Here is a 15210-nt window from a genome sequence, read left to right on the forward strand (position 1 = left end):
TGATTATTAACAAAATAATTATTTCGTAAACGGTTAAGACAAAAATAATAAATTTTCTATACATTATACCGATAAAACTAACTTAATTAATTAAATATAATTTTACTCTTATATTTAACAGTACATTAAAACCCCTTTAAGCCCTAAAATAAAAACCTCTAATATATTTGAGCTCCAACTCTTAATTAATTAAAAAACATTATAACATTCAAGTATGATTATCAATCTTAACTTTGAATTTTGTTAAATCTACGGAAGTACAATTTATGTATTGCCGATGTAGAGATTGTTGGAGGTTTATGGATAGTTATAAGGTGTAATATAAGTTATATCATGTTTGTAAACGGGGTAATAGTAGGAAAACAGAAAATAAAATATCCAACTCGAATAAAAATGTCCCTTGGTCGCATACTTCTTCTTTTGGCGGGTATATGTAACTTTTTTATGGGAGTTAGGATAATTGTAATTTATTATGTACATGGGTAAATGAAAATTTTCACCAAAATGGATGGGTAAATAGTTTTTTTTTTTTTTTTTTTGTATTTTACATAAGTGGATGTAAGTGCAATTTTTCCTGGGAGTAGGGTTATATATGTATTGGCTATTATAAGATTGATCAAAATGACACATGATTGGGTATAGAGGAGTGGGTTCATGGATGGAAGAAAAATGCGGGCAGTGGATGAAAGATTTGGCATCATATTGTCTACAACGTGGAATTGATCTATAGATAACATTATTAAAACAAATATGTTTGATTCACACTCTTACCTGTTATGTTGATAAGAGACTCAGAAGTAAATGACTTGAAACAAGTCCCCTTGAAGAGCTTTATCTGGTTGTCACTCAACCTTGTTCATATCTCTCTCAACTTATCTTTGTGCCCTGAGATGATAACTTGGGCTCTAAGGTGTCTACAAGTTGGGAACATGTCATTGACCCCATTATGTTGGTCATTCAAACCCTCAAATTTTCTCATTGGACTTGATGTTACATTTTAAAAACATGAGATTGAACAAAATCATTAATGATCCTGAAATTTTGAAGAATTCATAAATATACATTAATAACATATCCTAAAATATGGAATAATTGTTTTAAAAATAAATGTATAATGTTGAAAAATAAATTGGGAGGTCAAGATTTTGCACGACATATGTAATTTTTTATGCATTGCACAAAGAAATTACGGGTTTTGTGTAAAATCTTGGGCTCCCTCTACTACTAGCATTTAAAAAAAAAAATTACAATTTCTCCCTAGTCATGGGTATTTATTGTTTTTTTAACGTGTGTTTTAGGGTTTTTCCTTTTAAATTTTGTTTGCACGACTTGGATATTGCATACATGGCATTTTCTTGATTTTGCCAAGACCTAAGTTGCTTTTTTAACCCAAATCATGGGAAAATCTTCTAAAACAAGAAAAATACTTATATTTTATATCTTCTTAACAACATTGACAACAAACGCTCACGAAATAACCATTAATATCATCAGACTTATCATTTGAAACTAAAAAAACTCTTAACTTTCGAAAAAACTTAAAACCTGTATTTCTACATGAACTCTATATAATATAGCATCATAATTGTAAATATTAATCCTCTCTCTCATTTTGCAAATTGAAACACACTTTAAATACAAGAAATGGAAACCAAACAACGAATAACTTAAACAAACAAAACCTTCAAATGACACTAAAGTTTTAACCTACGAAAGCTTAAATCTCAAACTCAACAAAATTTCATTGAAAATTGGACTAGAAAAATCAAAGTTATACACTCGTCTAATGGGTTTGAATTTAGAAAATGACTAAAATTTGAGATTATACATGGGGATGATTTCGTCACAATGCAATTTGTTGTTATGTGAGTATAAAGTATAGATTCTTGGTGATTTTTGTATTGATCCCGTAAAAATTGATTAATTTAATTAACTTATCCTCTAAACATGTCTTTGTTCTAAGGTACCTTAATACATAGATAGTTGTAGGAGCTTCACATGGATATCTATAATATAACTAAAAACTCTCAACGATCAATTGCTTGCTACATAAATCGTCCATTGGCAACTGGTGGTCAAGTCTTAATTTTAAATTTAATTGAAATTTGTAATTAATATAATGTTATATATATAAATATGGTAATTAGTGAATAATTATTTTTCCTTAAAATTAAATAACATAATTATAGAATGTAATATCATAATTAAATCCTTACCTAAAAAAATATTATAATTAAATATAATAATTAATTAGGGAACAAATATACAACAACTTTGATGTACTTAATGTAAAAATAAAAAATCACTTATCTAAACACTTATGTATTATTAAACTTTTATGCGGGGCTATATAATAATAATTTTTTAGTTGAAAAAAACCTTAAGATTAGAGACGACAAATGGGTTGAGACTACCTGGGCACGACTATTTTGGCACAGCTCATGTAGGCTCGACATAGAAAAATTGGTTCATGTCAACCCCATGGGCTTATCAGGTCATGAAATAAGGTTTATGAGTCAACTTAACATGATCAATACTATTGGATTATTTTTAAATTTTTGGAACATTTTTTATTTGCTTGAAGAAAAAACAATATCTCTAAAATTTTATTAAATGACCTTATTTATGACAAAAGAAAACTGTGGTTACATTATAGAGAAATAAAATTCAAGCAAAAAAGACAATATAAAATACACCCAATAAAAAATAGGGAAATTGAAATTTTTAGTCTTATTTTAATCCGTGTATATATATATATATTACTTATTTTAAAACTTAAAACAAATATACCACAACAGTAATCTACTTTTCTAAAATACCCCTCTTGAAATGACCCATGCAGAGATTCTTTCTTTTTCTCTGTAACTTTTTTTCTCTTCTTCCTCGACTTTTAAGTGAGGACTCATGCAGAGAAATTCTCTCTCTTTTCTCTTTTTCTTTGTAACTTTGTACTGTACTATGAAAAATAGAACAAGTGCTTCAGAATGGAGTCAATGCTTCAAAAACAAAAGAAAGAAGGAAAAAACTGAAAATTGAAACGAATTTCAAATTAAGAATTCTTCGAAGTAAGGATATAATACAAAAAGAGCAATCCATCAAAACTTGACCATATCCACTTCATACCTTATATTAGACCCCAACTACTAGGATGATCAAATAAATAATTGACAAATACAATTGAGAAGATTATTTGGTGGGGTTTAATTGGAAAAAAATGAAGGGTTGGCGTTGGTTTCAACGCCAACCTTCTTGACTTTAAAATAAAGGTTGGTGTTGACGCCAACCATCCTAAAATTTACAAAGGGTTGGCATTGTCGTCAACCTTTGGCGTTGACGCCGAGGGTTGGCGTCCTAAAACTTTGCACTCAGTGCTTTGTAATAATTTTAATTTTGGATAATAATTGTTATGTTGAAAGTGATTCCAATTGACCAAGTCCTAATTGTGGAATATATTAATTTAAACTTAAGGCCCCTCCAATGTCTAATTCAAGCCTGCACTTGATGAAACGCCCATGGTTTCCTTGGTGCCAGACCATGTTTATTTAATATTTTTCTCAAAAGATATTAGTCATTACCCTTACACCATGTTTACTTATCTGAATTCTTCAACCTTATCTCTCCCTTCCCGCTTTATCTCTCCCTACACCAACCTTAAATATTTCTTTTGTTGTAGATAACTTTTAAAATCTCAAATGCTTCAATTAATAATTTTTTAAACGCCAACCCTTTTACTGCAAATAAATAATTTTTAAAAAATGTCATGGGTTGCATCAATCTCAAGTGCTTCAATTAATTTTCAAAGTTTTTCAGTGTTTCAATTATTTTTCATTGAGACAGGATGTGAACGCCAACCCTTGGTTTTTCCATTAATAATTGACGCTAACCCACTTCCTCTAGATTTAACTTTTAAAAATGTGAAGTTTTCAACAAGTACAATAAATGTATATGAATAATGTATCAAGATGGAAAATTATAATCAATATATATAAATAATTCACTGACATTAATAATACATTTACTTTAATAATTCATTGACAACCAGAGGAGAATATATTCCTCATGCTCTTGTTTGCATTCTTACCTTTCACCTAGAAGTTTTGCTTGCTTCCATATATATGTGCAAGTTTTGACAAATATTTTTTGCCAAAAGTGTTTTGTTGTTTGCTTCCATATTTTCTCTAAAAGTATTTGCTTCCACATAGATCATCATATTGTTTCCTCATTCACGAAAAAAATTCAGTAAATAACTTCATCGATCATCGATACTATTGATGTAATGATAGGAAGACATGTTAGGTCTTGTTATATCAAATGAAAGTAGAAATATATCATATTAAATTTAATTTTGATCCAAATTCAATGTAAATTGAATTTTAATTTAGTCCAAATTTAAATTAATTTGATTTGATTGGATTAATTTGGAAATTGAAATTGAAATTAATTTGAAATTGGGTGAGTGTCGTACCATGGTTGGCGAAAACGCCAAGCCTTGGCATTTCCGCCAAGCTTTGTTAGGCTGAATATTTCACTAAAATTATTTTGAAAACAAGCAAAACTTCTATAAGAAATAAAGATGAAGAGAACCAACTCTTCCAAAAGAATAATATATGACAAGAGAAAAAGAAATATTAAAAAATTAGAGTGAAAGCACCACATGTATTTTACGTCTATGTTTGTAGTTTAGTAGATTTTATTATGGGGAATTGAAATTTTGTTATTGTTTGCTGGTGATTCAAATCTAAAATGTAGCTTAAATGACATTCAAAACTCAAAAATGATAATCTTATATCAAATATTAAAAACACTTAAATTTAACTCTTTTTATGAAAAGTAATGTCATGTATATTAATTTACTGATAATCTAATTTTTTTTATTCTAATGTTACATTAGCTTTTGTCAATTATGTTAATTTAATAATTATAATTCAGTTTGTTTGATTAATCTGTGATTAAAATTATTGTCTTTAATTAATGTAATTTAACAAATTAATATATATTTTCAGACATTTGCAATCAACTATTAAGAGGGGGTGTACAAATTCTATGATGGTACAGATTCCATGATGTATACAGATTCCGAGTGCATATCAACAACAGGCTCAGGAATCTATTGTAATAGATTTGGATTATGAATGTGACTTGGATATACTCCAATATTTATAAAGTCATGACGTCTTGTGCTACATTCAACCCCTTTATTACAAGCATGACTTTGATTTCTACCAACGTCTTGATTCAGAACATTGTACATGTCCTTATTAAACCCCGAGAATTCTTCGTCGTCCTCATCATCATCCTCCTCCTTCTCCTTATTACTTTTTACTTCATAATCCTCATCTATGTCATTGTCATTATCATCTTCAATACCATAATTTCCATTAAACTCTTGAAAACTTTGTGGATGTGCCAACTCATTTGTCGAATGATTTTCCCTTTCTTCCTCATGAACATATTCGTCTTGTTGATTGTCCCTTTCGTCAATTTGACTCTTGGTAACATAAAGTTTTGTGTATCCTTGTGAACTTTTTGTTACAACCATAAAAAACTCTATATCATCATCGTCTACAATCTCCATTGGACCCGCATCACCTACTATAAATACGTGCACATTTGACTGACTTCGATCGAATCTTAGACGATAGCTAATTCTTGCAATGAATCCTTCAAAATCAACACTTGTGTCAATACACATCCCTCTCTCATTCCCACCAATATATCTTACCACATCATCATCACCTTTAACTTATTGGCCTCTATAGCGAATCTCAGACATACTTGTGTAGTTAGTGAAAAGACTATTTTACCCTTAGTTCAAGCACAAAAAGGGAGAATAAGAAGAAAAAGGAAATAATAAGAGACTTTAGTAACAAAGACAAAATAGTTATAGTTAGAAAGAATGTCTGACTATGTAGAAGATGACACATGACCTTATGGTAGGGGTCATCCTAGGATGATTTAGATAATAGTTCTGATTAGTTTATGTAATAAAGGAAAAGACTACTACAAGATTTCTCTGTGTGACCAAGGTGTCCTAGTTAGCTGACTTAATAGGGCATATGACATGTGCACAAGGCATAATAGATAGTGACATGTAAAGTGTCTCATGTTTTCACTAAGGTATTAGATATGTTAATTTCAACTTAAGTCTTAACAACCTTTATAGATGGCTCATGTCAGGGCATGAGAGTGTCAAGTCGCGACCACATTCGGACTTGAAAATGAAACGCTAGGTTTATTAGATTTATGTGAATTCAAGGTATCGGGCGATCACTAACTTATTAAGTACTTTCACTCATGCGTTCTTTTTTATTGTTTTATAGTCAGAGGTGAGTAACGGGGCATGTGGGAAAGCCAACGGTCTAGAAAGTGACTGCATAAGGGTGAAAGGCAAAAAGTCATTTCTAGAGTTTTATATTGCTTTTGTATTCATGCTTTGGTTATGCACATTATCGGTTTTTAATTATTTTTCAAAAGCATTAACTGTAATAATGTCTTGACCATTTTATACAATTAAGGTATTTATTCAAATTTTACCTTTTCGCTTAAATTATAAGATTTTGAATTAAATACTCCAATCGTGCACGTCTCTTTGGATCGTATTTCAAATAGATATATGTATCTGAAAAAGAATATTACACATAGTTTTATTTAATTTAAATTAATGTTAAATAATTTTTGTAAGGGATGCAATTCGAGAGTGTCTAAGCACAAACGACTCATGCTTACCTTGAATTCATTATATATATATATATGTGTGTGTGTGTGTGTGTGTGTGTGTGTGTGTGTAAGTATGTACATATATAGAATCAACTAAAAGAAGATACAAGTGAATAAATGCTACATTCCAATTAAAATTTACCACTAGTAAATCTTCCTAGAGTAATGTTATATATATCCACTTTGATATACAATTTGTATACACAGATGATGAATCATTATGTGATTAGATATTATTTTATTTTTAATTTAAAATTACTCAATCACATAATAACACATCATGCATACACAAATTATATACCAAAATAGATACACATAGTTTTATTGATCCTCCTAATGTATTTTCGAAGATTTCTTGGTGAAACAAGGTAGACGTTTGGACTCTCGAAACTCTTCCCAAACTGGTGCAAGTGTAACTCTTTGTAAAATTTTGTTTTTGAAACAATTTTGATACACAAAGCAAACGAATTGGACGGCGAAGTGTTCAGCCATCATAATAGAGAAATGAAAGCAATTTAGCAATTTTTTGATCAAGTTTTAAGATTGCATGAAATAGTGATTTTGGTGGTTTTATGTAGTAAGTGGATTTTTGACAATTTCAATAGTCCAAAACCCTATATGGCTTTCATACAAATTATCTTCCACTAATCATCTCATAATTTTTGCTCAGTATTATATTAAACTTTTTTTTCGGTAATTATATTATATTAAAATTAATATGACAACTATGCAAGGCTTACATTAAACTATTTAATATATCTAATGTATTTTAAGAATAACACTAGGACGGGAAGAGACCAAATATCCTAATTCATATTCTTGTCTCGATAAGGGAGACATTTCCCTATCTCATCTTGTCCCTGATATAGAATAATAGAAAATTTTGATTCCTTCTCTCGCGATATAAATTTCCCTTTTCGATGAAAAATAATAGAATATTTATTAATTGTAAGAGTATATTTGTAATAATTTAAAACTTCTAAAATAATTCAATATTTAAGAGTTTAAGAGATATATAAAGGATAAGGTTTTTTTTTTTGCGGGGAGGGGGTCCATACTCCATCCCGATCATGGAAATTTTAATTGTTTCCATCCTCATCCCTAATGTATGTTTCCAAACAACCTTCGTAACTTGTCTAATTTAATTTTCCGAACCATTCTAAATAGTTCAAATTAAACTAGAATACTTTATGTCAACACATATTATCTATGATAACTTTTATCAACTACCTAAGCAACCCATATAAAATTCCTTAATAACAAGCTCTAACTTATGCAATTTGGTGTGTGCACAAAACAATTTTCAAATATTAAACCAAACTAAAAAAATAATTCGACAAAATTTCAAACAAAACCAAACCAAACCATTCTGTGCTTCTAACTTAAAAAATTGTTGTTTGCTTTGATTTGAAATATTGTTTGAACCTTATAAATATTTTTTCCATTCTAAACCAAAGCAAATAGAAAAAAGCTATAGGTATCATATAGAAATAACCAGAGCAAACATAGACAATGGTATAATAAATTTCCGGATAGTTAAAGAAACAAATGGTATAGCCAAGTTTCGCCGATAAACATCTGGAGGCTCTGTGGCCCAATTTGTAAACCATGGAGTAGGATCATTGCTTTGCTGTGTCTGTGCACAAACAACAGCCCCCCAAAGTGATTTAAATGACACAAATACATTTTTGAGTCTTTCAAAACTTTATATATGGCGCTCCAAAGACATTTACAGAGTACAAAAGGGAATTGCAACATACCAGTATTAGATTTAGACCAACTTGAGAATCCAAAAGGAAATTGCAGAACGCTATACATCAAACCAAAGTGCTTCTACTATCTAAGTTTGTAAGAACGAATTACCTTTTCAACAGGCCTCTTCTATGAACAAATACTTTTCCAAGAGCCAATCGCACAACAGAATCTGTCTTTTATCTCAACAGTTTGAGAATCATAAAGCAGAAATGGACATGGATTGTGTCTTTTTCTGTTCTCATACTTTAATGTTAATAGGGGCATATATACGGTGCGAGTTAGAGTTTACCAATCCACGAGTTTCATGCCTCTTACCATAAAATATGTTGCCAAGTTGAAGCCATAAAGAACAAAATCCAGTGACATTGAACCATCTCCTATTCTCATAAGGCCAAAGGACTATTACTCACTCAAGTTTTAGTTTAATCTCAAAAACATATCGCGGTAGTTCAAAAACTCAAAAACCATTTCTATTAATTTTAACACTTTATAGGTGAAACCATATGGAGGAAAATATAATTTTTTTAAGTTTAATTTTGGGGAAAAAAATATTATTTTTATAAAATTAGGGGAAAATGGATAACATTTTATTATTTTTAATATATTATTGGTTAAATGACGATTTTATCTTAGAACTAACTGTTTCTATTAATTTTGACACCTTATAAGTGAAAATTTAGATTTTCAAAATTTAGCGGGTATCACTTTGGTTTGTAATAAACCAAGGATGGGAATATGTCTTTTTGCCTAAAAAATATATAATTCATTATATTTTCCCTCTGGGTTTTAAAAACTAATAATTTCACTTATGTCTAAAGTTTTCTAACTTTGAAAAGTAACATTTTCCCCTTAAAACCTAAGGTTTATTTTCTTCCTCTCTTTGGCCACTATCTCTAGCCACTGGCGATGACATTATCACTACTAAGTTGTAGATGAAACTCTGGCCACCATCCTGAGTCAAGCCAACAGTGCAACAAAGAGGTATAATGTGACAACGAGGCATAGTGCGATGAAAGATTAGTCCAAAACGCTTTTGTCTAAACGATGCAACAAAGACATCATCTAAACGAATCAAGATCCAGATGAATCATCTAGATTGATTTGATCCCCGACATCATATTATTAAGATTTGACCTCTACTTGCATAAAATATCCTTGACATCATTTCACCTTGATCACACATCTAATTAAGATTTTATGCCGTTTAGGAATATAATTATTGGATATCTAATTACTACAGTTATCAACATATTTCACCTATTTATTTGCCAAATTTGGCCAATAGAATACTTTTTCCATTAAATTTAGAGTTTGGCTTTCCAAATTTGACTTTGGCTTAACATGCCACACTTAATATCCAAAAATTGCCTGAATCTTGGAATTTGGACATAACTGTTATGTAAGAAGAACCATCTTTTTGCTCCTACTAGTGCTTCCTTTGAAATACCAAAGTCTTGATGATCGAAAACGAGTTCAAGAATGTCAGAATTAGTGAGGTATTTGTTTCAAGTAGTTGGCTTTGATACATCAAGAAATGAGAAAATTTTCCTGTTTCTATTCACATCCAATCTCTAGTGCATGGGGGAAAAAAAAAGTTACATTTCCGTCGCGGAACGAAGCAAGAAATGGAACCATAAATCGGAAGACAAAGCTTCACCGTAAACCCACCTTAAATACCTCTTCAGGACTAGATCCTGGATCTTATGAACTATATGAAATCAAATACTGCTGCAGATGTTTGGTTCTCTTCTTATTCTTCAGCTTTCTGAATGCCCCCAACTCAATTTGCCGGATTCGCTCTCTGCTTACACCCATAGAATCCCCAATTTCTTGCAATGTCTTCACTCTCCCATCATCCAGCCCAAACCTTCCTCTCACAACCTGCTTTTCCCTTGGATTGAGAGAACCCAACACCTTTTCTAGGTCTTCCTTCATAAATTTCTTGATTAGTAGATCCTCCCCTGTCTCTGCCTCAGGATCTGCGATTACTTCCTGGTAAAAGAACATGAAACCATCAGTGAAATGTATAATATGCAGTTAGGTCAGAAATTCTGTATTTGAACATTTATTTAACAGACCGATGGTTTGAGATTCTGGTTGATTCCAATCTTCTGTTCTAGAGATCTTGGAGCTTTAGGAGTGAGTAATACAGTGTTGAGCTTCTTCATTGAGAGCCCTGTTGCCGCAGCAATTTCTTCATCATCAGGCTGTCTTCCATTTTTCCTATACAACTGTTTTCTAGCTTCCTTCACTCTATAAGTTGCCTCCACCATGTGAAACTGTTATAAGAAAAACACATTTCAGCGAGAAGGTATGACACATTCAACATTAGAATAACCCTGTTGGACACCATACTATGGAAAGCGATATCAGTTAAAGAATAATAACTAAACATTGAAGTAGAACTTACAGGTAAACGAATTATCCTGGATTGGTCAGAAAGTGACTTGCGAACTGTCTGTTTAATCCACCAATGAGCATAAGTAGAGAACTTGAAACCCTTTGAAGCATCAAACTTCTCTGAAGCCCTCACAAGGCCCCGACACCCTTCCTGTGAATTGACAAGCAAGATTTAATTATGAAAAATATCAAAAGCCAAAATTAGACAAATTCTTGTTCCTTCCATCTTTCATACTTTTCACTCATTTAGTGCAAAACTAAACTTATTTAAGGTAAAGACCCAAGTATAACCTGAACCAGATCTTGGAGACTCATCCCGGCTCCCTGATAATTCTTGGCAATTGAAATAACAAGCCGTATGTTGCTTTTAATCATTTTGTCCTTGCAAAGAGTACCGTAATTCAAGTGCCTCCTCAGTTCTTTCTGATCAACTCCTGCTGCTGCAGCCCACTGTGCAAAAGTTGGCTTACCACCACATCGCTCTATAAGCGCGTCATGGAGCCTTTCCAATTTTAGCAAGTCCTGAATTACATCAGTTATAGCAGCTTTGTCAAAATTCCATTAAGATGAACAGAAACAAGAATATGCCTACAGATTTCTCTTTAAAGATTGCAAAACAATTATATTCTTTGCTGTTTCTCTTATCTTACAAAATGATCAAGGGAAAACTCCAAACAGTGATTTTCATGGTTTGCCTCAACATCTACAGAATCACTAACACTATCTTGCCAAAGTGATGTATTAACCCAGAGGAAGTCATGCAGGAACTACAAGCTAAGATACAAATAACTTTTCTATCTAGGAAACCTTGTGCACTGGAATATTACATGATATGTTATGACTCAAGGGCAGCAAGTCACAAGAGCACATAAACCTCTTAAGTAAAAAATATAACAAGTTGGGCTTTCAAGCCATCCAATACTACACATCTACTTTAATGAAATGCAGTATCTTTCATGGCCTATCCATACAGATCCAAAATTGTTTTCAAATTTTATTAACTTGATTCAGGTAGAACTACCTAGATTGACATTTATTAGATTAAGGCTACTGTACACAGTGTAAGAAAAATAATATCTAATTCTGGAGAACTTGTTTCTTCAGAAAAATCAGTATGATTAATGTGTATGTCACACCTGTATTCCTTCAGATAACTCCAATTCTTCATTAGCAGTGAGAAGCCTAGAACTGCTGGTAGTTGCTCTTAAATAACGCAATGGATCAGAGTAGTCTCTGTCATGCAAAGAAGCAGATGTTTTCCTGCTCATAGTACCTGACCTCACAGATACTATATTGGAAGCAGCCTTCTCAGCTGCCCTTGTCCTTTTGGCTTTTCTTTCAGTCTGGCGCATTGATCTCACAGCTATACTCAGGGAAAGCTGTTCTTCTAGATGCTTGAGCTCCTCATCTGAAGGATCCATATCATCAGATTCTTTTAATTGCTGTATTGAATAATCCCCTTCTAATCCAGTTTTATTTGCCATAGAATCCCCTACCATACTAGCTCGTTCTCTTTCTATAAGCTGTGCCCACTTAGAAGGGAAAGTATGAGGTTGTGATGGGATCACAGTTTTAATATTTGGTCTTGCAGAATTGTAATTTTTAACCATCAAGACTGCATCCTTAGCAATCTTAACGGCCGCTCGTGCAAGAGCAACTGCTTCAGCAGCTGCTGCAGCTATTACAGCCTCATCACTGGTAATAAATGTTTCTGTAGCTAAAGTCGCTCCAAAATTTTCCTGCAGATTATATAACTTTAAGATTACACATACTTTAACTCAACCAAATTATAGCACAAACTGAGTGCCGGCAGTGCCTTTTCAAAATCAAGGAGTCTTTCACATTGAAACAAGGCTTTCTACTTGGATTACAGGATAAACTCAATAGAGAAGCACAGCTAGAGCCAATAAATTTAGTCTCAACGATTTCTAGTACCAGCAAATTGCCCATGATGTTATAAACAATTTTATTTGCCAAATTGCCAACAACGAAATCGAAAGACTAGTTAATAAAATAAAATGATAAATAAAACAAATACGAAATTTACAAGACTACTGTTGCTTTCTTAATTCCTGAAAAAATTTAAAGCTCTCCAGTTAAGATTAAAGTCTTACCTCTGTGGGTGGACCAACAGCTCCTATATACGTCCATGGTCTATTTGTAGCAAAGGAATTTGAATGAGCATCTAAAGAAGATAAGCTGAGCTTCTCCTCAAGCACAGTTGTTCTTGCTGCTGATGTTGGTGGTAACGTTGTGGATAAAGTACATTGTGTACGGAAAAAGATAGGGTCTTTATTGTTGGCTGCAGAATTGCATCATAAATCCAGAAAATGAAAAAATATACATGTAAGATTCATATGACTCTTAATAAAACATTACAAACAATAAATCTTGGTTGGTTTTCCCCAAATGCAAATAAATCTAGGCGATTATCTGGTACTATTACTGAGCATTACAAGACTTAAAAAGCCCAAGAAAATGCTGAGCAACTCAATTAAATATTATACCGAAAAATTTGTGACGCATAACTAAATCCCCAAGTCCACACAAACACATATAGAAATCACTACCAATGATGATTGTCAGTGACTGCAAAAGACACTAACATGAGAGAAAGAGACAATGGTCATCCAATCGAATTTTCAACTGAATTAAAGACAATGGTCATCTGTCCCTTCAGGGTTTCGATTCAAACAAAGTCAAATGGAATTGGAATTGAAATGAAGGGAGGCATAAATTGGTCAATGGTATCCACTAAATAATAAAAAACCCATATGGATAGCATTGATTTAGAATCCATAGAAGCATTGAATTGAAGGGAAATAAATACGTACCGGGGTTGTGAGTTTTGAAATAGATAGAGAAAGAGTCAGGCTGGCACTTGAAGTGAGGGAGTAGACAGGACATGTTGGTCAGGTTGAGATGAGTGTTTTAGCTTTTTTATAACTTCGAACATGAGAGAGAGAGATGGAATGGGTGTTTGTTCTATGATAACACGAACAGGATAAGGAAGCGAAGAGCCGCTTGAGGACGAGAGAGGGTCACACAGGCCCAGGCACTCCTCATTTCTCATTATTAGGGTTAATAATTAAAAGATAGAAAATTTATCATTTAATACAACTTATTTATTTTGTTTATGATAAAGGGTTTGTTTAAAATGTGCCAATAGCTTATTTTATTGATAATATTATATCAGAATTTTGATTTTAAAAGAGCAAATATATGAAAAAACATATAAATTAATTTATTTTGATTTAATATATAATTTTATAATTTATTCAAATTATAAATTTGAATACTCGAACCTATGAAAAAGAAGAGAGTCCCGTATGCACTCTTCTCATTTGTCATTTCATTGTAGTTACACAAATTGATTAATTTGTCATTTGGTTTGAGTATTGATGCTTGGGATTTTAATTGTTGAGATTTTGTGATTATTAATGCTATTGAGGTTATTCAATAAATGGTTTTCTTTGAGCATGTATGTAGTATTATTATTGCTTCTACTTAGTTAAGATTAAGTAACATTATACCTCGAGTAGACGTGTTAATTGAGCTGGGCTAAATGGAGGCTCGACCTAAAATACGAATTTAAAACCTAGCCTAGTACTATCGCGTGTCAGGTCTAACCCATGCGCCTTTCGGGTTAGGTCATAGGCTTTAATATTAAACTCATGAGCTAGTTCCACCTGACCCATTACTATTTAAAAATTAAAAATTAAAAAAATCAGAAGCCTTTCTGTCGAAGTAGAAGCCTTTAAATCTTTTTTAAAATTTTTTGATTTATTTATTTTTCTCTAGATAAATCAATCCAACTCTTTATCAATTTTAATTTCTCTCTATCTCAATTCTTACATTACATTCTCAACCTCATTTTCTCTCATCAATTCTCTTTCAAAAATTATCTAAATTCGTAAATAATAATTCCTTGTATTTATAATTTCATTTTTATTTCAATTTTATTATTACAAAATATTACAAATAGATTCAATATCAAAAGAATTTAGAGATTTGAATGTTAAAAATGAGTAGATAAATGATATAGTATATATATTTTATTTATATTTGTAATTTATACAATATGTAAATTAATTTATTTGTATTATAGTATAAACTTATAATATTTTTCATCATGTAACCATAATATTCTTTTGCCACAAATAAGAATTATAAATAAAATATTCTAGGTGTTGTTATCAATTTTAACAATTGAAAAATAATTTGTATTTAAAAATTTTAATTAAAATTTTTTAAAAAATTGTTTAAATAAGCTGGCCCATTTAAGGCTCAGCCCGATCCATTTATATATAGGGTCGGGCTTTGGACTTTCAAAAATAT

General features: G+C 31.5%; 1 protein-coding gene across 1 annotated transcript; it reads right to left on the bottom strand.

Annotated features, from left to right (window-relative positions):
* Positions 1–9952: 9952 nt before the first annotated feature.
* On the bottom strand, positions 9953–13945 carry LOC123198856 (RNA polymerase sigma factor sigB-like). The gene is made up of 7 exons (XM_044613653.1): positions 13707–13945; positions 12987–13174; positions 12009–12611; positions 11164–11394; positions 10883–11023; positions 10551–10751; positions 9953–10464 (listed from the first exon to the last, which is right to left on the bottom strand). Exons 1-7 carry the CDS (start codon positions 13777–13779, stop codon positions 10174–10176), a joined length of 1728 nt encoding a protein of 575 aa, XP_044469588.1. The 5' UTR covers positions 13780–13945; the 3' UTR covers positions 9953–10173.
* Positions 13946–15210: the final 1265 nt, after the last annotated feature.

This window comes from Mangifera indica, chromosome 2 (assembly GCF_011075055.1).
Source record: "Mangifera indica cultivar Alphonso chromosome 2, CATAS_Mindica_2.1, whole genome shotgun sequence".
Lineage (NCBI taxonomy): Eukaryota > Viridiplantae > Streptophyta > Magnoliopsida > Sapindales > Anacardiaceae > Mangifera > Mangifera indica.

Coding starts and splice junctions, on each gene's coding strand:
- LOC123198856 (XM_044613653.1), bottom strand. CDS start 13,779: ATGTCCTGTCTACTCCCTCACTTCAAGTGCCAGCCTGACTCTTTCTCT. Junction 13,175..13,706: donor TTTCAAAACTCACAACCCCG/GTACGTATTTAT, acceptor GCAATTCTGCAG/CCAACAATAAAGACCCTATC. Junction 10,465..10,550: donor ACCAGAATCTCAAACCATCG/GTCTGTTAAATA, acceptor TTCTTTTACCAG/GAAGTAATCGCAGATCCTGA.